Source organism: Oncorhynchus kisutch, unplaced genomic scaffold, assembly GCF_002021735.2.
Source record: "Oncorhynchus kisutch isolate 150728-3 unplaced genomic scaffold, Okis_V2 scaffold3711, whole genome shotgun sequence".
Classification (NCBI taxonomy): Eukaryota; Metazoa; Chordata; class Actinopteri; order Salmoniformes; family Salmonidae; genus Oncorhynchus; species Oncorhynchus kisutch.
This window is the reverse complement of record NW_022265656.1, coordinates 66,954-90,492: the sequence shown is the minus strand read 5'-3', so window position 1 is coordinate 90,492 and position 23,539 is coordinate 66,954. Positions and strand designations below refer to the sequence as shown.

Genomic DNA, 23,539 nt, shown 5'->3' with positions numbered 1-23,539 from the left:
CGTAACAATCGGACACCCAGGGTTCCGACGTTCTTTGGGAGATCAGATTGTAATAGAAAGTCCCTGAATGTGTTCTCAGGATACAGGGAACTGGTAAGTTGAGTAGGGGTGGACAGGGGTCTGGTAAGTTGAGTAGGGGTGGACAGGGGTCTGGTAAGTTGAGTAGGGGTGGACAGGGGTCTGGTAAGTTGAGTAGGGGTGGACAGGGGTCTGGTAAGTTGAGTAGGGGTGGACAGGGGTCTGGTAAGTTGAGTAGGGGTGGACAGGGGTCTGGTAAGTTGAGTAGGGGTGGACAGGGGTCTGGTAAGTTGAGTAGGGGTGGACAGGGGTCTGGTAAGTTGAGTAGGGGTGGACAGGGGTCTGGTAAGTTGAGTAGGGGTGGACAGGGGTCTGGTAAGTTGAGTAGGGGTGGACAGGGGACTGGTAAGTTGAGTAGGGGTGGACAGGGGACTGGTAAGTTGAGTAGGGGTGGACAGGGGACTGGTAAGTTGAGTAGGGGTGGACAGGGGACTGGTAAGTTGAGTAGGGGTGGACAGGGGACTGGTAAGTTGAGTAGGGGTGGACAGGGGACTGGTAAGTTGAGTAGGGGTGGACAGGGGACTGGTAGGTTGAGTAGGGGTGGACAGGGGACTGGTAAGTTGAGTAGGGGTGGACAGGGGACTGGTAAGTTGAGTAGGGGTGGACAGGGGATATAGTAAGGAGAAGAAATGGGAAAATGGAGCGAAAGAGTGTCAGAGGAGTATGTGTAAATGTGTGTGAGTGCGTGTGTGTCCTTGGTCTTATTCAACTTGGCTAGATCAGCTTTTCATTAATCAGGACATTTTGCTTGCTGCAGGAGCACCACCCATGGTCATAATCATTCACTAAAACCCCCAAATCTTTCTGAGAATTTGGCCGCAACCTACTGCCCCAGAAAGCCCTAATTAAAGGAATTAGGTGCACTTGCTTGGACTGGAAGTCTGTGGCTGTGTCCTAAATGGCACCCCATTCCCTATTTAGTGCATTTCTTTTGACCAGAGCCCTATGGGCCCTCCTATGGGCCCTAGTCATAAGTAGTGCACTATAACGGGAATAGGGTGCCATTTGAGGCAGATGTAGTATCAGAGTGGCTGAGGGGGTTTAGACTAACTGTTTGACTAACAACAGCATAACAAGGGACCCCGTGACACTCCTCAGTTGTAACCCTGCTGGTTTCAAAGTGTGTGCAAGGCAGTGTGAGCTTTTTGATCCAATAGTTATGTGCATACTTGATACATTTGGCAAACACAATGTTCGAGGAATAGTTTGGCCTTGGTTTTGAAGAAACACTCCCGGATGTGTTGACTGAATCTGTGTGTGTGTGTGTGTAACCAACTAACTTGCAACTGTAGTGACGCTATCATGAAAAATCAACACTTAGTTTCAAAAAGCACATGATATCATGTGTGAAAAATCTGACCATGAAGCAAAGGAAAGTTGGTCTTCTCTCAAGGTCTGCATCCCAAGTGACACCCGATTCCCTTTATAGCGCATAGGGCTCTGGTCAAAAGTAGTGCACTATGCAGGGAATAGGGAGACATTTGTGATGCAGAAAGGTTAGGCCCGGGTCAAAAGTAGTGCACTATGTAGGGAATAGGGAGCCATTTGGGATGCATTAAAGTTTTAGGTTTAAGGCATCTCAACCCAAAGAGTCAGATACAAAAAGGTGCTTGTCATTCATTCATCAGTCCAGGTCCATTAAGCAGCAACACTAAACCAGTGGTTTTACAACTTTAATACTCAGAACTTCCTCCGTTCATGAACAAGAGACTGTTAATGCTGCGTTCCTAACCAGGTGGGATGTTACCAGTTGTGAAGCCATGAATACCAGTTGGATGCATTCACGTGCTTTGAACTCGTTGAGGAATGCTGATTGGCTAATGGCCAACAAGCTACATAAACCATAATCTAACAGAGGTCAGCATGTGGGAGAAGTGAGAGCTCAGGTTGAGTTTCCCACTAGTAATTACCAGTTGGAAGTCTGTTCTAATGGATTTTCCCCCAGTCGTATGTGGTAAATTCCCACTCCGTTACGAATGCAGCATAAGGTGTCAGGTGTAATGTCTAATGGGTGCTGGAAGACTGAAGAGGGATGGACAGTACTCCCTATGGCATTGTGCCTTATTGGATTTGACATTATTGGGACTTGATGACAAGCTCATTTGGACTAATCTTTCTGGAAGATTTCTGTATTTTGTTAGCCCATAACAGTAGGGTGATATGTCAGTCTTATGGGAGACGGCATAACCTTTACTTTTTGGGACTACATGACTCTACCCAGATAAACACCCCATTCCATAGACGCGCTGGCACATTAAACCTCTGACAATCTTGACTTGGTCTTGAAATGTTACCATTTCTGATCTTGGGTCTACATATAAACCCGTAAGCTGTTAGGCCTACCTCTGGGACAAATTAGCCCTTAGCCCTACAACCGAACAGCCAAACGGGGGGGGGGGGGAACTACTATGTAGAATGTAAGCCGATTATATTTTTTATTGTAGACAACTTGGCATCTGTACTTGTAGTATGAGAATGTTTAATTTTGGCACCCAGCCTGGGTAAGCTTGTGAATTATTTCCCACCCATGAATGGATTTAGGATTCAGCAAGTGTCCTGTAACTTTATTTGCATTTAGGAATTTTGACAAGGGCCCTTAAGGCTTGTGAAAATGAGTGCACTATAAACCTAACAGGGTGGCATTTGGAACACTTGAGTAGGACCTTTCCTAGAGACACATTGAACAAACGGCAACGCTGCAGTCAACAGCACCACTGGGCAGACCACTGGTCCCAGTAGTCATATTCAGAAGCACCTGAAAAGTTCACAGCATAGAACAGTCCTAAATGGGCAAAGAAATTAAGGTTTTAAAGTTCAGTAATAGCTAGTTAGCAGCAGCACACTAATATGAAGGTATCCAGGGTTTAGTTACCATGCCACTGCTCAGACAATACTTCATATTCCTCAGTGGTTTAGGAGTGGTGATAGCCCAGTGTCACAATAAAGAATCATTCCCCCCCCCACTAGTCAGTCTAGCATTTTTTGCATCGTATTGTAGACAAATGGTCCGTTTCGGACATTTCTACCTGGTCACCAGTTCTCAAAATAGGTAGTGTGAAATCAATGTATTTTGCCGTGAACACTGTGTAGCGTGCTCAAAGTAAACTAACATTCATTTATTGGAGAAAAATTGACACTGAAATGTTGAATGTTAACGCCACCTACAACCGAAGTACTCAGGATAGACCAGAGATTTGCCCGTTTGTAATCCACATGGATTAAGTTAGCTGAATAGGCCTTAGCCTCCAAACTGGCCTACATATTGCAATGAAGGAAATACCACTTTTCACAAAGCAGAACTGACTTTATTGAAAGCTTCATGGGATTTTGGTACCAATGGAGTCAGTGAATTTAACATGGTAGGTATTGAACAGATAACGTTTTTGATTTGCTGGTGGGGGTCTTCAATTCAGCAAACTGGAATCACACCTCTTTCTCATAGGTCCTCAGCGCCACCACATCATCCATTACACATTTCTGGAAAAGAGAGCAGTACACGCTCGAGGTCATGCAATAACACGTGTCAGAACCTAGAACTCAAAATGTAATGACACATTCAGTGATGAACAAACCACCAAATCAGCCTGAGTGTGTCAGTCGTTGTAGTTCCACTTGAAACTGCAGTCTGAATGAGCCAAACCACGTTACCTTCCTTTAAACTGAAGGGCATTATGACCGAAGCCAAATGTGACAGGGTAAGAGTTAAAACGTCAAATATAAAAGGGAACTGACAATGTTGACCAATGAACAGAGCGTAGATAAGTTAACAGGTTTAATATGAACTATAAACCCTGGATGACTGACAGGGGGCACCATTGATACCACCGTAATATTATATCATAAAATCCATGATAGAATCTATATTCATTTATTCTATTAACAGACACTCACATAATGTGAGCTAAATAATGCATTAAATTACTTTAAGGAAACTGATGTTACTGTACCCACTACAACCCTCACCCCCCCAAAAAACATGCATTCCATTCATTCCTATGGAGGACTGGTCCTACTGGATAGTGCCTGTGGCGGACTGGTGGCAGCAAAGCCTCGCAATGGCAATGCCAACACATGCAGCAGCAATCACAGGTTTATGTAAATCATTGGGTTTATTAGCACTCGATAACCAATGAATCATTTAGTTTAAAATAATTAAGTAGCGTGTTGCACATGACTGCAAGTGCTTATCAAGCCACGCTTCCCAGCCAAAACTATAAAGGACATTTTGAACCGGTCCGCGCGTAAAAACGCGTGCCATCCTTGCTGGTACCCCGGGAGTACGCAATTTACAACATAACGTGTATTGCATAATGATGATCACATGCAACATTGAACAATATTGCAATATCAAGCATTGACATTGCAAAATAGGCTTATGAAAAACGCAAATTTTATGTCAAACCAAGCAGAGAAGGGAATAGCAAGCAAGACATTAAACCTTACCGCAATCAATTTTCCATCTTGCAACTCCCGCTCGAGCGTGGTAGTCTTGCCGTCCCAAGTTTGTTTCTGCACCAGTTTTCCGTTCTCAAAGGTCATCAGAGTCTGGAAATAGAGTAGTGTCAGGAGGGCACAACTCACTCATTTTAAAGTAATTTCTTTTTTACAATCAATTGGAAATCACACTACTGTAACAACCGGCATGTCTATAGTGTGGCTCCTGCACCCACCTTGGTTTTCCTGTCATCTGCAGTTATCTCGTCGAATTCTTCATTCAATTTAAACTTGGCCTCTGTGGTTTTGAAGGTGCTCTGGGATTTCATTGATATTACACCGTCGTCGATGCTGAACAGCAAATTGGGCTTCGCCATATTCCCCATCTGCCGAGTAGCAAAACCCACACCTGTGAAACAAACGGATATTTATCTAATCAACTTTAGTAAGGTTCTAGATGTCTTTCATTAAAAAAAACTGCTTTATTTAATAAGGTAAGACTTCACCTATTGCCTTCATATATTCATCAAAATTCTCGCTGGAAGTCATCTTCCAAGTTCCAACGAATGCCTCGACCATGTTGTAAATTTGAGCTAATCAACACCACAAACCACGTTAACGCACACTGCTTCGACTCTGCAATAATTACATCTGGGCCCGTTGTCATATTTGAAGCCTCATCTAGCACGTGTTTACCCATGCAAGCCAATCAAGTGCTATATCTGGTGCTTCCATGGCAACAGAGAGGATGAGGGGCGGGGGATAAATTATTTTCGGGCAGGGACTCAGCCTGCACTGTCTTTGGCAGGGGTCTTCAACCTTTTCTTACCCAGGGACTCCCTGCCAGGCAAACCGGAGACCAAGGAACCCCAATCACATGTTGGCAAAAATATATTTAAAAACAGATGTGAATGATCATGTCAAGGAGAAGTAATCAACATTTTCAAATGAATAGATTTGGTAGATAGTTTTGACCTCAACACATGATAGCCTAATTGGAAGAGAACGTGTAAACCCTAACATAGCCAATTAGCTAGAAAGGTAACTCAAAAACATGTTCACTAAGAGCAGCTGTTTAGCTGGTAAAACAGAGATTAAAGACAACAAGGATGTGTTGGCAAAAATGGATGTAAAGTCAAGAAAGCCTATCAGCAGCCAGCGGCCCTTGAAGCAATGGTAGCCTATTTGAGGGTGCTTTTTGAAAGGGTGATTTGCTCAATAATAGGAATTGGAGAAAAAAAACATACACATTTATAAAATAATATATTCTCCTCTTTTCTACTGTGGGTATATAATACACATTTAGTTTATTCCATTATTGCTAGCGATATTCATAAAAACATTTAAATAAATTCAAATATTTTTCACTTTTTTATTTATTTTAATATATACACTACTGTTCAAAAGTTTGGGGTCACATAGAAATGTCCTTGTTTGTGAATAAAACAAACACATTTTTTGCACATTTAAATAACATAAAATTGATCAGAAATACAGTGTAGACATTGTTAACGTTGTAAATGACTATTGTAGCTGGAAACTGCAGAATTTTTATGGAATATCGACATAGGCGTACAGAGGCCCATTATCAGCAACCATCACTCCTGTGTTCCAATGGCACGTTGTGTTAGCTAATTCAAGTCTATCATTTGAAAAGGCTAATTGATCATTAGAAAACCCTTTAGCAATTATGTTAGCACAGCTGAAAACTGTTGTTATGATTAAAGAAGCAATAAAACTAGGCATTCTTTAGACTAGGTGAGTGTCTGGACAATCATCATTTGAGTGTCTGGAGCATCATCAAAATGGCCAGAAACAAAGACCTTTCTTCTGAAATGATATTCTTGTTCTGAGAAATGAAGGCTATTCCATGTGAGAAATTGCCAAGAAACTGAAGATCTCGTACAACGCTGTGTACTACTCCCTTCACAGAGCAGCGCAGACTGGCTCTAACCAGAATAGAAAGAGTGGGAGGCCCCGGTGCACAACTGAGCAAGAGGACAAGTACATTAGCGTGTCTAGTTTGAGAAACAGACGCCTCACAAGTCTTCAACTGTCAGCTTCATTAAATAGTACCCGCAAAACACCAGTCTCAACGTCAACAGTGAAGAGGCGACTCCGGGATGCTGGCCTTCTATGCAGAGTTGCAAAGAAAAAGCCATATCTAAGACAATAAAAGATTAAGATGGGCAAAGAACACAGATACTGGACAGAGAAGCCCCACGGTGGAGGTGTCACAATACCCATTAAACTTAGAGGTCAAATAGGGAAATGGTTCCAAACATTTTTCCACCATTCATTTTTCCCATAGGGGATTTTAGAAACACTTCAAATAAGGGCTGTGTATCGTGTAGACTTCCCCTGGTGTGACGTTTTGATAACCATTTCAATCTCTCTCGGACAAGGTGACTTTCATCAATATATTCTGCTCTATTTGCTCTCAGATTCTAAAATGCGAATTAGCATTAAACTAGACATCAAATCAAACTTTATTTGTCACATGCACCGAATACAACAAGTGTAGACTTTACCGGGAAATGCTTCTAAAATCCTCTGTGAAAAATTAATGGTGGGGAAATTATTGAAACCATTTCCTTGATTGACCGCTAGTTTTAATGGGTATTATGTTCTATTCCATTCTCTTCTATTCTATTCTCTTCTGTTCTATTCTCTTCTGTTCTATTCTCTTCTGTTCTATTCTCTTCTGTTCTATTCTCTTCTGTTCTATTCTCTTCTACTCTGTTCTGTCCTGTTCTATTCTATTGTAAAGCAGTGAGGTCCATTGAGCCAGCAGATGGAGCCAGTGAACACCATATTGAACAACCTTCCACATCCACATCCAACAAAGTTTGTCTGACTCAGTAACAGATTGTAGAGAACAGGGGAGGGAAGAGAAATCTTGAGGTTTTAGAGATTTTACGCTTTTTCTTTCCGCTGGGACGCTTTAAACCTTTACACTAATGATGTGGCTGCAGCAAGTCTCCAACACTAGTATTCTACTGTCACCCAATGGTCTCTAGTGGATACATTGCATACTACTACAGCAGGAACTTAAAGGGCACATCGAGTGACTGTGTCCCAAATGGCACCCTATACCCTACTGTACACTACTTTTGACCAGAACCCCATGAGCCCTAGTCAAAAGTGATCTACTGTTGTCTACAGGCTTCAGTATGTGTCATCCAGCTGCCATCTATACCTCAATCTTGGCTACACACCCAGCCAGCCGTGACACAGTTGAAACCGATAAATGATTTGAGTTTATTTGAAGTGATGTGGGAAGTGGACAACATAATCTAAACCCCACAACAGTTCATAGGTTAAACACATGAATCCTGAGCATTGATTAAAAAAACACGCATCTTCTTACAAACTCAGTTTATTGGTACAAAAATATTACAAAACTACATTTTTTCAAGGTTGCTTTCTATATAAAGCATGTTCGACAATCCCATATAGACATAACTAATGTATTAGCAGATCCAGTTCATGTTTAACTCTATTTGTGATACATTGCAGGTGTATTTGTTCTCTTTCAAAGCTGCAGGAGTTCTATTTTTACAATATTATATTTGACCTACAAATACCCCAAAATCCTTCTTAGTGCACTCTGATAATAAACCAAATGAAATCAGTTTTGTGGTCATGAAACAATAGTCAGTCCTTTCCTACCTTGGAGGCCATACCTGGGCTCACAACAACATTTAACAATTATTCATGATAAAAACATATAGGATAGAACACTGTTATCCATGTTCCTTTCTACAGCAATACTGACCAAGGGAGGTGGCATTAGCCTACCTCATCCCCCTCATTGCCAGAGGGGAAAAACAGATGAGACAGCCAGGTACTCCTGCTGGGTTTGTGGCAGGTTGGCGGGAGGCAGGTTGGCGGGAGGCGGGGATCTAAGTTGTTGCCTTCCGGTCCTGATGATCACAAGAGTTCAGAAGGCCCCGATCTCAGTCCCCCAGGGCCTGTAAGGCTGATTTCTCAGGGCTGTGGAGGAGCCTGCTGAATTGAGGGCTGCCGGGGACACTAGGGGAAAAGTAGTGAAGGAGAAGGCAGACAGGGAGGAGAGGAGGGGTGGTGGTTGGGAGAGCTTGGAGGCTGAGACTGACAGGGCCAGGCCCAGGGGTAGATTGTCATTGGGGGGGCACCCTGAGTGCCTCTGAGGGGGCCGTCACGCTGAGTCTGGAGGTCACTGAGGTATCAGTTGAACATGGAGGAGGAGGAGGAGGGTGGGCTGCTGGTACTGTGGGGGGCTAGTGTCCGTCCCTGGGGGAGTGGTAAGAGGGGGTGTGGTAGGTGGGCGGAGGGTGTCCAAAGCAGAGCCCCAGGCTAGTTGTCCAGGGTGTCCAGTCAATCCAGTGTGGATGTCTCTGAGAGGCATAGTTGTTGAGGTGAGAGACCAGGTGTACGCGGAGTGGGTCGACACTGTTCCAGCCCTCCACGATGCTTAGGTAGCGGGCCGTCTCTAACACACTCCATGAAGCCTAGGCTGCGGTAGTCCTTGGCCAGGGCGTGGGCTTTTAAATACCCTTCCAGGAGAGGGAGGCAGAGGGTCAGGAACAGGAACTACAGGAGTATACAGAGCACTAGACAACTAGAGGAACAAAAGGACATGGAGACACTTGGTTCTAATTCTGTGGTGGAGCTTGGAGGATATTCCTAGTTCCCGACAAATATGCAGAAGTTTTTCTAGTAGTTCCCCTATCACTACATATTTTGTACAGGCTGTCATCATAAATCACATCTTTGTATTGTTTTGGTATTGGCTCACCTTGTCCGCTGGCAGCATGTATCATCTTCAAATGATCTACAGTAATCTGCAAAATTTCAGCTTTTTCCAATTTTGACGATCCCTGTGACAAAAGGCAAACATTCGATTAGACTGTTACTTGTAAAATAAGTCCTAACCAAAGATGTAGAAAAGGCGGAAGTTGACAGATACTATGAATCTAATGTCTGTATGGTATATATATATATATATATATATACACACACACACACACACACACTTGTACTGTAGCCTACCTGCTTCTCAAACGCACAAGTGTTGAGATCAGGCTGTTGTTGAGTCGGTCACATCGCCGTTTTTCAATAATCTGTGGCTGAGAGAGAGGTAGGATTTTGGAGTCTCTGACAGCATATCAAGGCGATGGTGAACCTCAATGGCAATATTTGGTGCATAATTATGCAAGAGTAATGGAATACTCAATCCTCTGCATCGTTTTCTGGCTTTAGTTGGAGTTGTTTTCGGGGGTGACATCAAGTCATGTTCTGAAATAATCAAAGTAGCACCTTTCCTAGAGACACTTGGAACAAACAGCACCACTGGGCAGACCACTGGTCCCAGTAGTCATATTCAGAAGCACCTGAATGCTGCTGAAAAGTTCAGAATAGATCAGTCCTAAATAGGCAAAGAAATTCTGGTTTTAAAGTTGTGTAATAGCTAGTTAGCAGCAGGACGCTAATATGAAGGCATCCAGGGTTTAGTTAACCCACTAGTCAGTCATGGCAGTTTTTTCATCTTAGACAAATGGTCAGTTGGACATTTCTACTTGGTCACCAGTTCTCAAAATAGGTAGTGTGAAATCAATGTATTTTGCCGTGAACTCAGTGTAGCGTGCTCAAAGTAAGCAAACATCAATTTTTCTCCAATAAATTGACACCGAAATGTCTTGAATGTTAGCACCACCTACAACCGAAGTACTCAGGATAGACCAGAGATTTGCCCGTTTGTATCCACATGGATTAAGTTAGCTGAATAGGCCTTAGCCAACAAACTGGCCTACATATTGCAATGAAGGAAATACCACTTTTCACAAAGCAGAACTGACTTTATTGAAAGCTTCATGGGATTAGAGTACCAATGGAGTCAGTGAATTTAACATGGTAGGTATTGAACAGATAACATGCATGTTTTTGATTTGCTGGTGGGGGTCTTCAATTCAGCAAACTGGAATCACACCTCTTTCTCATAGGTCCTCAGTGCCACCACATCATCCATTACACATTTCTAGAAAAGAGAGCAGTACATGCTTTAGGTCATGCAATGACAACAAGTGTCAGAACTGAGAACTCAAAATGTAATGATACATTCAGTGATGAAAATCACCAAATACCTGTTGGAATCTATATTAATTTATTCTATAACAGGCACTTTACATTATGTGAGCTAAATAATGCATTATAAATTACTTTAAGGAAACTGATGTTACTGTACCCACTACAACCCTCAACCCCCCAAAAAACATGCATTCCATTCATTCCTATGGAGGACTGGTCCTACTGGATAGTGCATATGGCGGACCGGTGGCAGTAAAGCCTCGCAATGGCAATGCCAACACATGCAGCAGCAATCCCAGGTTTATGTAAATCATTGGGTTTATTAGCAATGAATCAATTAGTTTAAAATAATTAAGTAGTGTTGCACATGACTGCAAGTGCTTATCAAGCCACGCTTCCCAGCAAAAACTAGAAAGGACATTTTGAACACGTTCGCGCGTAAAAACGCGTGCCATCCTTGCTGGTACCCCGGGAGAACGCAATTTACAACATAACGTGTACTGCATAATGATGATCACATGCAACATTGAACAATATTGCAATATCAAGCATGGACATTGCAAAATAGGCTTATGAAAAACGCATATTTTATGTCAAACCAAGCACAGAAGGGAATAGCAAGCAAGACATTAAACCTTACCGCAATCAATTTTCCATCTTGCAACTCGCGCTCGAGCGTGGTAGTCTTGCCGTCCCAAGTTTGTTTCTGTACCAGTTTTCCGTTCTCAAAGGTCATCAGAGTCTTGAAATAGAGTAGTGTCAGGAGAGCACAACTCACTAAATGTTAAAGTAAAATTACATTTAAGAAAAAATAAATTGGAAGCCACACTACTGTAACAACCGGCATGTCTATAGTGTGGCTCCTGCACCCACCTTGGTTTTCCTGTCATCTGCAGTCATCTCGTCGAATTCTTCATTCAATTTAAACTTGGCCTCTGTGGTTTTGAAAGTGCTCTGGGATTTCATTGATATTACACCGTCGTCGATGCTGAACAGCAAATTGGGCTTCGCCATATTCCCCATCTGCCGAGTAGCAAAACCCGCACCTGTGAAACAAACGGATATTTATCTAATCAACTTTAGTAAGGTTCTAGATGTCTTTCATAAAAAAAAACTGCTTTATTTAATAAGGTAAGACTTCACCTATTGCCTTCATATATTCATCAAAATTCTCGCTGGAAGTCATCTTCCAAGTTCCAACGAATGCCTCGACCATGTTGTAAATTTGAGCTAATCAACACCACAAACCACGTTAACTCACACTGCTTCGACTCTGCAATAATTACATATGGGCTTGTTGTCATATTTGAAGCCTCATCTAGCACGTGCTTACCCATGCAAGCCAATCAAGTGCTATATCTGGTGCTTCCATGGCAACAGAGAGGATGAGGGGCGGGGACTCAGACTGCACTGTTTTGACATGGGTCTTCAACATTTTCTTACCCAGGGACCCCCTGCCAGGCAAACCGGAGACCAAGGAACCCCAATCACATAATATTCTGTATCTTGTCTTATCATCTGGTGAATGATAATGTCAAGGAGAAGTAATCAACATTTTCAAATCAATAGATTTGGTTGATAGTTTTGACCTCAACACATGATAGCCTAATTGGAAGAGAACGTGTAAACCCTAACATAGCCAATTAGCTAGAAAGGTAACTCAAAAACATTTTCACTAAGAGCAGCTGTTTAGCTGGTAAAACAGAGATTAAAGACAACAAGGATGTGTTGGCAAAAATGGATGTAAAGTCAAGAAAGCCTATCAGCAGCCAGCGGCCCTTGAAGCAATGGGAGCCTATTTGAGGGTGATTTTTGAAAGGGTGATTTGCTCAATAATAGGAATTGGAGGGAAAAAACATACACATTTATAAAATAATATATTCTCATCTTTTCTACTGTGGGTATATAATACACATTTTGTTTATTCCATTATTGCTAGCGATATTCATAAAAACATTTAAATAAATTCAAATATTTTTCACTTTTTTATTTATTTTAATATATACACTACTGTTCAAAAGTTTGGGGTCACATAGAAATGTCCTTGTTTGTGAATAAAACAAACACATTTTTTGCACATTTAAATAACATAAAATTGATCAGAAATACAGTGTAGACATTGTTAACGTTGTAAATGACTATTGTAGCTGGAAACTGCAGAATTTTTATGGAATATCGACATAGGCGTACAGAGGCCCATTATCAGCAACCATCACTCCTGTGTTCCAATGGCACGTTGTGTTAGCTAATTCAAGTCTATCATTTGAAAAGGCTAATTGATCATTTGAAAACCCTTTAGCAATTATGTTAGCACAGCTGAAAACTGTTGTTATGATTAAAGAAGCAATAAAACTGGCATTCTTTAGACTAGTTGAGTGTCTGGACCATCATCATTTGAGTGTCTGGAGCATCATCAAAATGGCCAGAAACAAAGACCTTTCTTCTGAAATTCTATTCTTGTTCTGAGAAATGAAGGCTATTCCATGCGAGAAATTGCCAAGATACTGAAGATCTCTTCCAACGCTGGGTACTACTCCTTTCACAGAACAGTGCAAACTGGCTCTAACCAGAATAGAAAGAGTGGGAGGCCCCGGTGCACAACTGAGCAAGAGGACAAGTACATTAGCGTGTCTAGTTTGAGAAACACACACCTCACAAGTCTTCAACTGGCAGCTTCATTAAATAGTACCCGCAAAACACCAGTCTCAACGTCAACAGTGAAGAGGCGACTCCGGGATGCTGGCCTTCTATGCAGAGTTGCAAAGAAAAAGCCATATCTAAGACAATAAAAGATGAAGATGGGCAAAGACCACAGATACTGGACAGAGAAGCCCCACGGTGGAGGTGTCATAATACCCATTAAACTTAGAGGTCAAACAGGGAAATGGTTCCAAACATTTTTCCACCATTCATTTTTCCCATAGGGGATATTAGTCTCCATCACTAGTTTTCTACTGCTATCCACTAGTCTCTAGTGGATACATTGCATACTACTACAGCAGGAACTTAAAGGGCACATTGAGTGATTGAGTCCCAAATGGCACCCTATTCCCTACTGTACACTACTTTTGACCAGAACCCCATGAGCCCTAGTCAAAAGTGATCTACTGTTGTCTACAGGCTTCAGTATGTGTCATCCAGCTGCCATCTATACCTCAATCTTGGCCACACAATAGTCTCCTGCCCAGACCAGACCATATTAGTGGGGTCAGACCAGACCATATTAGTGGGGTCAGACCAGACTATATTAGTGAGGTCAGATCAGGCCAGTCCATATGAGTGGGGTCAAGGGGCATCGATGATTTCCTCAAGGATTTCCTTTTAATCACTTCCTGGGTATTCATGGAGGCAACAATGGCACTAAAACTAAGTTTTGGAGACTGTGTCTCGACCAACCCTAATCTCGTCAACCCAGAAACACAATCTTGCGTCTGTCCACAAGAGATTACAACCAGCCAGCTAGTCAGTCAGTCAGATTCTCTGCTATATTACTGCTAGCTACCACTTTGCTCATATATAAAACATATAGTACAGACAGATGTAGGATCTTAATTTGAGCCAGTTTGTTACAATAGGAAAATAATCCTGCAGCAACAGAAAATGTGAAATATGTGGATTATAATTAATGGACATTTTTGTAGGGGTTGATACCTTTTTCTGCAGGGCAAATCAAGTCTGAAATTTCAATGTCGGAATTACACTTTAGAAGTCTTTATAAAACTCAAATACACTACAAGTTTGAATTTCCTGCTGTGTAGGACAATTCTCAGCAACAGAAGAGTGATCAAATGAAGAGCCAACATCTGTATGCAACTCCTTCATTCACCAAAAACCAAGAAAAAGGGCAGTTTGTCACGACTCCCGTCGAAGTTGGCTCCCCCGCCTGGTCGGGTGGTGCTCGGAGGTCTTCGTCACCGGCCTACTAGCCGCCAACAATCCCTTTTTATGTTCGGTTAGTTTTGTCTCATTCGTTACACCTGTTCCTATTTTATGTGTGCTTGATTGTCTTTCCTATTTAGCGTATGGAACCCGCCCCTTTATTGTGCGGGGTTATTTTGATGTTCACGTTGTTTTCGTCGGTGTTGTTCGTGCTCTGGACCTTGTTACCCGTTGGTTTGGGTTGGTCAGTGTTTGCTCCCTGCGTGTTGGGCATTTCATTTTGGTGCCGTATTAAAGTGCACTTTTCCCCTGAACCTCGCTGCTCTCTGCGCCTGATTCCTCGCTACACACCCAGCCAGCCGTGACACAGTTGAAACTGATAAATGAGTTTATTTGAAGTGATGTGGGAAGTGGACAACATAATCTAAACCCCACAACAGTTCATAGGTTAAACACATGAATCCTGAGCATTGATTAAAAAAACAGCATCTTCTTACAAACTCAGTTTATTGGTACAAAAATATTACAAAACTACATTTTTTCAAAGTTGCTTTCTATATAAAGCATGTTCGACAATCCCATATAGACATAACTAATGTATTAGCAGATCCAGTTCATGTTTAACTCTATTTGTGATACATTGCAGGTGTATTTGTTCTCTTTCAAAGCTGCAGGAGTTCTATTTTTACAATATTATATTTGACCTACAAATACCCCAAAATCCTTCTTAGTGCACTCTGATAATAAACCAAATGAAATCAGTTTTGTGGTCATGAAACAATAGTCAGTCCTTTCCTACCTTGGAGGCCATACCTGGGCTCACAACAACATTTAACATTAATTATTCATGATAAAAGGCGGGTTGGGGGGAGGCGGGTTGGGGGGAGGCAGATTGGGGGGAGGCAGGTTGGCGGGGATCTAAGTTGTTGCCTTCCGGTTCTGATGATCACAAGAGTTCAGAAGGCCCCGATCTCAGTCCCCCAGGGCCTGTAAGGCTGATTTCTCAGGGCTGTGGAGGAGCCTGATGAATTGAGGGCTGCCGGGGACACTAGGGGAAAAGTAGTGAAGGACAAGGCAGACAGGGAGGAGAGTGGTTGGGAGAGCTTGGAGGCTGAGACTGACAGGGCCAGCCCCAGGGGTAGATTGTCATTGGGGGGCACCCTGAGTGCCTCGGAGGGGGCCGTCACGCTGAGTCTGGAGGTCACTGAGGTATCAGTAGAACAGGGGGATGACATGGAGGAGGAGGTGGAGGAGGAGGAGATGGAGCAGGAGGAGGGTGGGCTGCTGGTACTGTGGTGGGCTAGTGTCCGTCCCTGGGGAAGTGGTAAGAGGGGGCGTGGCAGGTGGGCGGAGGGTGTCCTCAAAGCGGAGCCCCAGGCTAGTTGTCCAGGGTGTCCAGTCAATCCAGTGTGGATGTCTCTCTGAGAGGCGTAGTTGTTGAGGTGAGAGACCAGGCGTACGCGGAGTGGGTCGACACTGTTCCAGCCCTCCATGATGCTTAGGTAGCGGGCCGTCTCTGACAGACACTCCCTGAAGCCCAGGCTGCGGTAGTCCTTGGCCAGGGCGTGGGCTTCAAAATACCCTACCAGGAGAGGGAGGCAGAGGGTCAGGAACTACACAGGAGTATACAGAGCACTACAGGAACTAAAGGACATGGAGACTTGGTCTAATTCTGTGGTGGAGCTTGGAGGATATGGCTAGCTCCATACAAATATGCATTAGTTTCCCTATCACTACATATTTTTTACAGGCTGTCATCATAAATCACATCTTTGTATTGTTTTGGTATTGGCTCACCTTGTCCGCTGGCAGCATGTATCATCTTCAAATGATCTACAGTAATCTGCAAAATTTCCGCTTTTTCCAATTTTGACGATCCCTGTGACAAAAGGCAAACATTCGATTAGATTGTGTTACTTGTAAAATAACAGTCCTAACCAAAGATGTAGAAAAGGCGGAAGTTGACTACTGAGATGAATATACTCTGAATCCAATAGGTCTGTATGGTATATACAATTGTACTGTAGCCTACCTGCTTCTCAAACGCACTTGGTACAAGTCTTCTGAGATCAGTCAGGCTGTTGTTGATTCGGTCACGTCGCCGTTTCTCAATAATCTGTGGATGAGAGCGAGGTATAATTAGATTTTTGCGTCTCCGACAGCATATCAAGGTGATGGTGAACCTTAATAATGGCAATATATGGTGTATAATTATGCAAGAGAAATGTAATTCTCACTCCTCTGCGTCGTTTTCTGGCTTGAGTTGGAGTGGTTTTCGGGGGTGACATCAAGTCATGCGAAGAGTCAAGGTTTCTGAAATAATCAAAGTAATTTTCATTCAGTTTCAATAACATATTGGTGACGATAGGCTTCTGTCACGCATAGCCTGTTTTTCAAGAGAGACACACTGTGTAGAGATGCGTGACTTAGATTAGCCTACCACAAAGAAATACACATTAGGCTTATATCAGAATGACAAATAAATTGATTTTCTCATTTAAAATATTTCCTATTCTTCATTACTGAATTTTCAACATACACATTTTCGTCACCACTGTCCTTCTCCACTTCTATATTGTCATCAAGTTCGCTATCAGATGAACAGCTGTAATTGTGATTTCGTCTCATTTTGCTCCAGAATCCCAAGTAGCAATATTCAGTATAGATTGTCCCTCAATGTGATCTCCGCAAATCCTGTGAAAGCGACGTGTCCGCGCAACTGTTTAAAGTCAAGCCTTGTTCTCAGGGTATTCTTTTCAGACCATGTAGCTTAAAATGAAAGGGGCGGGGAATAGGCGGGCTTTAAAAGTACTAAGCCTATTAAAATCAAGCTGACGTTTGAGTGATATGTTTTGTTGTTTTCGCTCAATGATGGCGGGGCCTCTCTGAATAGCAGTATGGGCGACACAAATATAATCCGTAGACTCCAAATGTAGGTCTACCATTAGTTAAAGATGCACTAGGCAGAAATCGCTCAGCAAATTCTAAGTTTGCCTAATTTCATTTTACGCAAAAAAAACAAATGTTGTATTCTAATAGTTTGCCTAATTTCTGTTTACGCAAACACCGAAATGTTTTATTTTATTTCATACATTTTTTGTACCCTTATTTTACAATGTACATTTACTGAGAACAGGTTCTCATTTACAGCAATGACCTGGAAAATAGTTACAGGGAGAGGAGGGAGGGATGAGTGAGCCAATTAGAAACTTAAGAACGGGAGGCATAGCAATAGCGCACATAGAACTGATCTAACACTTCTTAGACTTGCTTTCAACAAAAATTACATATCTATAACTCCATTTTCTATGTGAATATGGTCGAGTAACCAAAAAAGATACATAATTGCAGTTTTAAGATAACCCACAAAATATGTTTTCAATCACCATTCAATAAATACTTTTAACCTCCTCAAGGATTTGTCCCAAATAGCACGCTATTCTCCATAAAATGCACTACTTTTGACCAGATCCCTATAGGGTTGCCACTTGAGGCTCAAACCAAGACTCCCAGGCAGCCAGCCTGTCAGTCGGTCCTCAGCCCCCCTGTTGAGCTCCGAGTCAGGGGCCACAGGGACCATTAGCCCAAGAGCTCTCACCCTCTTCACTGGTGTGTAACAGGACTCATGGGCCATTAGGCAGAGTGTGTTGTTCATTGTATGCTGTCAGCTGTGTGGGTCAACAGCAGCATTGATCGGACTGGAGGCCTCAGTGGCTCTGGTTGCTTCAGTGGCCAAGCACTTCTATGAAGTTCCCTGTTCTGAAGAGCAACCAGGTGAATTGACTGGCTCAAGGAGCCTGAATGGCACCCCTCACCTAGGAAACATTCAGCCAGTAATTGGAGAAAGAAAAGCATGACACTGACAGATCTTTACCATGGGCAAAACTAGATGTTTCTCCAGAGTTGAGTCAACAGTTGTCTGTCTCTGTTCTGTTCCCAGCAGCACCTTGGAGCAGGTCTCTGCCCTGTCTGTCTCTGTTCTGTTCCCAGCAGCACCTTAGAGCAGGTCTCTGCCCTGTCTGTCTCTGTTCTGTTCCCAGCAGCACCTTGGAGCAGGTCTCTGCCCTGTCTGTCTCTGTTCTGTTCCCAGCAGCACCTTAGAGCAGGTCTCTGCCCTGCCCGTCTCTGTTCTGTACCCAGCAGCACCTTGGAGGAGAGCACCTGTTTCCCTGGCCTGTCCATCAGCTCAGTTGTTAACTTGTTGGCACTTGGAGTTGATTCCAAGGAGCAGCTGCACACACAAACACACACACACACACACACACACACACACACACACACACACACACACACACACACACACACACACACACACACACACACACACACACACACACACACACACACACACACACCCATCAAGTCCTGACCAACTGCAGCAAATACTTACATTTCCACACTGGCCAAATTATAGAGCTTGACATGTGTGTGTAATGCAGTGGTGTAAAACAGTCATATCCCTTCCTGCGCCCCTGTACATTCTCCCTGCTGTACAGTCTCCCTGCTGGACAGTCTCCCTGCTGTACAGTCTCCCTGCTGGACAGTCTCCCTGCTGTACAGTCCCCCTGCTGTACAGTCCCCCTGCTGTACAGTCCCCCTGCTGGACAGTCTCCCTGTTGTACAGTCTCCCTGCTGGACAGTCTCCCTGCTGTACAGTCTCCCTGCTGTACAGTCTCCCTGCTGGACAGTCTCCCTGCTGTACAGTCCCCCTGCTGTACAGTCCCCCTGCTGGACAGCCTCCCTGCTGTACAGTCCCCCTGCTGGACAGTCTCCCTGCTGGACAGTCTCCCTGCTGTACAGTCCCCCTGCTGTACAGTCCCCCTGCTGTACAGTCCCCCTGCTGGACAGTCTCCCTGCTGTACAGTCTACCTGCTGTACAGTCTCCCTGCTGGACAGTCTCCCTGCTGTACAGTCCCCCTGCTGTACAGTCCCCCTTCTGGACAGTCTCCCTGCTGTACAGTCTCCCTGCTGGACAGTCTCCCTGCTGGACAGTCTCCCTGCTGTACAGTCCCCCTGTTGGACAGTCTCCCTGCTGTACAGTCTCCCTGCTGGACAGTCTCCCTGCTGGGCAGTCTCCCTGCTGTACAGTCCCCCTGCTGTACAGTCTCCCTGCTGGACAGTCTCCCTGCTGTACAGTCTCTCTGCTGTACAGCCTCCCTGCTGTACAGTCTCTCTGCTGGACAGTCTCCCTGCTGTACAGGCTCTCTGCTGTACAGCCTCCCTGCTGTACAGTCTCTCTGCTGTACAGCCTCCCTGGACAGCCTCCCTGGACAGTATCCCTGGACAGCCTCCCTGGACAGTATCCCTGGACAGCCTCCCTGAACAGCCTCCCTGGACAGCCTCCCTAGACAGCCTCCCCTAGACAGCCTCCCCTGGACAGCCTCCCTGGACAGCCTCCCTGGACAGCCTCCCTGGACAGCCTCCCCTGGACAGCCTCCACTGGACAGCCTCCCTGGACAGCCTCCGCTGGACAATCTCCCTGGACAGCCTCCCCTGGGCAGCCTCCCCTGGACAGCCTCCCTGGACAGCCTCCCTGGACTGCCTCCCTGGACAGCCTCCCTAGACAGCCTCCCCTGGACAGCCTCCCTGGACAGTATCCCTGGACAGCCTCCCTGGACAGCCTCCCTGGACAGCCTCCCTGGACAGTATCCCTGGACAGCCTCCCTGAACAGTCTCCCTGGACAGTCTCCCTCTGCAGCTTCCCCTGGACAGCCTTCCTGGTCAGCCTCCGCTGGACAATCTCCCTGGACAGCCTCCCCTGGGCAGCCTCCCCTGGACAGCCTCCCTGGACAGCCTCCCTGGACTGCCTCCCTGGACAGCCTCCCTAGACAGCCTCCCCTGGACAGCCTCCCTGGACAGTATCCCTGGACAGCCTCCCTGGACAGCCTCCCTGGACAGCCTCCCTGGACAGTATCCCTGGACAGCCTCCCTGAACAGTCTCCCTGGACAGTCTCCCTCTGCAGCTTCCCCTGGACAGCCTTCCTGGTCAGCCTCCCTAGACAGCCTCCCCTGGACAGCCTCCCTGGACAGCCTCCCTGGACAGCCTCCCTGGACAGTATCCCTGGACAGCCTCCCTGGACAGCCTCCCTGGACAGTATCCCTGGACAGCCTCCCTGGACAGCCTCCCTGGACAGCCTCCCTGGACAGCCTCCCCTGGACAGACTCCCTGGACAGTCTCCCTAGACGGCGTCACCTGGACGGCCTCCCCTGGACAGCCTCCCTGGACAGCCTCCCTGGACAGCCTCCCTGTGTTATTCTCTCTGTATTCCAGAATGCTTAGGGAGTTCTGACAGGCCTTTGGCAGGACAGTCCACTGACCTAACAACTCAGCCAGATCAACGACAACCACTTGCTTTACCTTGACCCCAGACAGAAGCCGAACATGGCCCCTCTGTGACTTTCCCCTGAGCTTCAGTGGATTTAGGAGGCGTCGCTCCAACTCTGTTTATGGAGCGGCTAGCCCTAATCAGGCTCTACGGTGGTGCTGCTACATCTACACTAGGTATGCGTAACAAATGGCACCCTATTCCATATATAGTGCACTACTTTTGCACTACCCTGGTCAAAAGTAGGGCACTATATACACTTTAGGGTGCCATTTGGGATACTCAAGCCAAGATTGGTGATCAGATGGTTTCCATTAGCCAGACACAAACCGTTCTCCTCACACTGACTACTGTCAAGGCCTTCTGTATTAGTACTGAATTATTTGTGTTCTTTACACACAATTATGTTACTTTCCCCAGCAAACCAATTATGTTACTTTCCCCAGCAAATCAATTATGTTACTTTCCCCAGCAAACCAATTTTGTTGCTTTCCCCAGCAATCCAATTATGTTACTTTCCCCAGCAAACCAATTATGTTACTTTCCCCAGCAAACCATTTATGTTACTTTCCCCAGCAAACCAATTATGTTACTTTCCCCAGCAAACCAATTTTGTTGCTTTCCCCAGCAATCCAATTATGTTACTTTCCCCAGCAAACCAATTATGTTACTTTCCCCAGCAAATCAATTATGTTGCTTTCCCCCCCAGCAAACCAATTATGTTACTTTCCCCAGCAAACCAATTATGTTGCTTTCCCCAGCAATCCAATTATGTTACTTTCCCCAGCAAACCAATTATGTTACTTTCCCCAGCAAACCAATTATGTTACTTTCCCCAGCAAACCAATTATGTTACTTTCCCCAGCAAACCAATTTTGTTGCTTTCCCCAGCAATCCAATTATGTTACTTTCCCCAGCAAACCAATTATGTTACTTTCCCCAGCAAATCAATTATGTTACTTTCCCCAGCAAACCAATTTTGTTGCTTTCCCCCCCAGCAAACCAATTATGTTACTTTCCCCAGCAAACCAATTATGTTACTTTCCCCAGCAATCCAATTATGTTACTTTCCCCAGCAAACCAATTATGTTACTTTCCCCAGCAAACCAATTATGTTACTTTCCCCAGCAAACCAATTATGTTACTTTCCCTATGCAAACCAATTTTGTTGCTTTTCCCAGCAATCCAATTATGTTACTTTCCCCAGCAAACCAATTATGTTACTTTCCCCAGCAAACCAATTTTGTTGCTTTCCCCCCCAGCAAACCAATTATGTTACTTTCCCCAGCAAACCAATTTTGTTGTTTTCCCCAGCAAACCAATTTCAACCCTCATATCTCTTCTGGATGTTTGGATGTTTGCCCTCATGGCATTGGAACAAAAGGGTCTTCTGATTTGCAATAATTTGCCCTTAGTTCGTTTGCTTCGTCTTTATTTTACATGATTGTAATATTATGACCTTACTGTAAAGAAATATAAATATGGCACCAGAACTATTAATAATGAACTAATCCAAGAATCCCATGGACCATGAGCCTCATACTGGTTCTCAAGGCAGAGTCAGGAAGTTAAAAGCTATCAGAAAGCATTTGTTAGAGACATGGCGTGTGCCCAGCTGCCTTCCTCAGTCTTCCCTCAGGTTTCCCTTAGTGACTGTTTGTGTGTGTGTTTGTGTGTGTGTCTCAGTGAGTGTGTGTGTTCAGGAGGTGCTGATTCCCACAGCCCTGAGCTAATTCTGTGGTAATTCAATCTCCGTGTGAGCGGGTCCCGGCGAGCGTTATCCCACCCGTCTACAGACCCTCTCTAGCTGGCTGAATGTGACACACACACACACACACACACACACACACACACACACACACACACACACACACACACACACACACACACACACACACACACACACACACACACACACACACACACACACACACACACACACACACACACAGCAGGTAAGTCTCACAGGAACCTCCCAGGGTTGATTTACTGTGTCGACTGTGGGGTCTGTCGGCAGCAACGGCACTCACAGGCCTCCTGCGTCCTGTGTGCACACCACCAAGACATCTTATATCTGTCATGCAACAACTGCAAGAGAATAAGGGAGTGTGTGTGTGTGTGGGGGGGGTGGGGGGGGGGTGCGGGTGTGCGTGTGTGTGTGTGCGTGTGTACGTGTATGTGGTTGTGCGTGTGTGTGTGTGTGTGTGTGTGTGTGTGTGTGTGTGTGTGTGTGTGTGTGTGTGTGTGTGTGTGTGTGTGTGTGTGTGTGTGTGTGTGTGTGTGTGTGTGTGAGTGAGTGAGTGTTGACTGACTGCATGGTAAGGATTCATTTCTTGATCATCATTCTTAACCATTAGTAAATCAATAATTCAAAGTTCTCATTTAATGTAATAATTAGAATCCTAAATAGACAAAGGCATTTAAAAAGAGAGAGTAAATAAATGCCTCACAATATACCACATAGTGACTTCAGAGACTTAGGTGTGTCCCAAATAACACCCTATTTCCTATGTAGTGCACTACTTTTGATGAGGTCTCTGGACAAAGTAGTGCACTATATAGGGAATAGGGTGTTATTTGGGACAGAACTTTAGACATGCATTTCAGCGCTACCCATGGTGCTCCTAACCTGCCTGTGTCCCCCCAGACACCCTCAGTACAACAATGTTATCGTATGGGCCACAGCTTCCTGTCTCCCTCCCACTGGTTCCAGTCTACACCCAGTCAGTCTACACCCAGTCAGTCAGTCAGTC

The 23,539-nt window shown here is 44.6% G+C and overlaps 4 protein-coding genes and 1 pseudogene across 4 annotated transcripts; all 5 read right to left on the bottom strand.

The window, feature by feature from the left end:
• Positions 1 to 75: 75 nt before the first annotated feature.
• On the bottom strand, positions 76 to 1,840 carry LOC116352819 (repetitive proline-rich cell wall protein 1-like). Its single transcript, XM_031820840.1, has 2 exons — positions 1,826 to 1,840; positions 76 to 660 (listed from the first exon to the last, which is right to left on the bottom strand). The coding sequence occupies exons 1-2, from the start codon at positions 1,838 to 1,840 to the stop codon at positions 76 to 78; spliced, it is 600 nt and encodes a 199-aa protein (XP_031676700.1).
• A 1,521-nt stretch (positions 1,841 to 3,361) lies between these two features.
• On the bottom strand, positions 3,362 to 5,169 carry LOC109882593 (fatty acid-binding protein, adipocyte-like). The gene is made up of 4 exons (XM_031820849.1): positions 5,019 to 5,169; positions 4,749 to 4,921; positions 4,522 to 4,623; positions 3,362 to 3,555 (listed from the first exon to the last, which is right to left on the bottom strand). Exons 1-4 carry the CDS (start codon positions 5,089 to 5,091, stop codon positions 3,502 to 3,504), a joined length of 402 nt encoding a protein of 133 aa, XP_031676709.1. The 5' UTR covers positions 5,092 to 5,169; the 3' UTR covers positions 3,362 to 3,501.
• Positions 5,170 to 7,937: 2,768 nt separating this feature from the next.
• LOC116371813 (hairy/enhancer-of-split related with YRPW motif protein 1-like) lies at positions 7,938 to 9,875 on the bottom strand (annotated as a pseudogene).
• A 456-nt stretch (positions 9,876 to 10,331) lies between these two features.
• Positions 10,332 to 11,869, bottom strand: LOC116371814 (fatty acid-binding protein, adipocyte-like). Its single transcript, XM_031820850.1, has 4 exons — positions 11,725 to 11,869; positions 11,455 to 11,627; positions 11,222 to 11,323; positions 10,332 to 10,531 (listed from the first exon to the last, which is right to left on the bottom strand). Exons 1-4 carry the CDS (start codon positions 11,795 to 11,797, stop codon positions 10,478 to 10,480), a joined length of 402 nt encoding a protein of 133 aa, XP_031676710.1. The 5' UTR covers positions 11,798 to 11,869; the 3' UTR covers positions 10,332 to 10,477.
• Positions 11,870 to 14,950: 3,081 nt separating this feature from the next.
• Positions 14,951 to 17,225, bottom strand: LOC109882598 (hairy/enhancer-of-split related with YRPW motif protein 1). The gene is made up of 5 exons (XM_031820847.1): positions 17,000 to 17,225; positions 16,698 to 16,773; positions 16,493 to 16,576; positions 16,258 to 16,339; positions 14,951 to 16,042 (listed from the first exon to the last, which is right to left on the bottom strand). Exons 1-5 carry the CDS (start codon positions 17,086 to 17,088, stop codon positions 15,417 to 15,419), a joined length of 957 nt encoding a protein of 318 aa, XP_031676707.1. The 5' UTR covers positions 17,089 to 17,225; the 3' UTR covers positions 14,951 to 15,416.
• Positions 17,226 to 23,539: the final 6,314 nt, after the last annotated feature.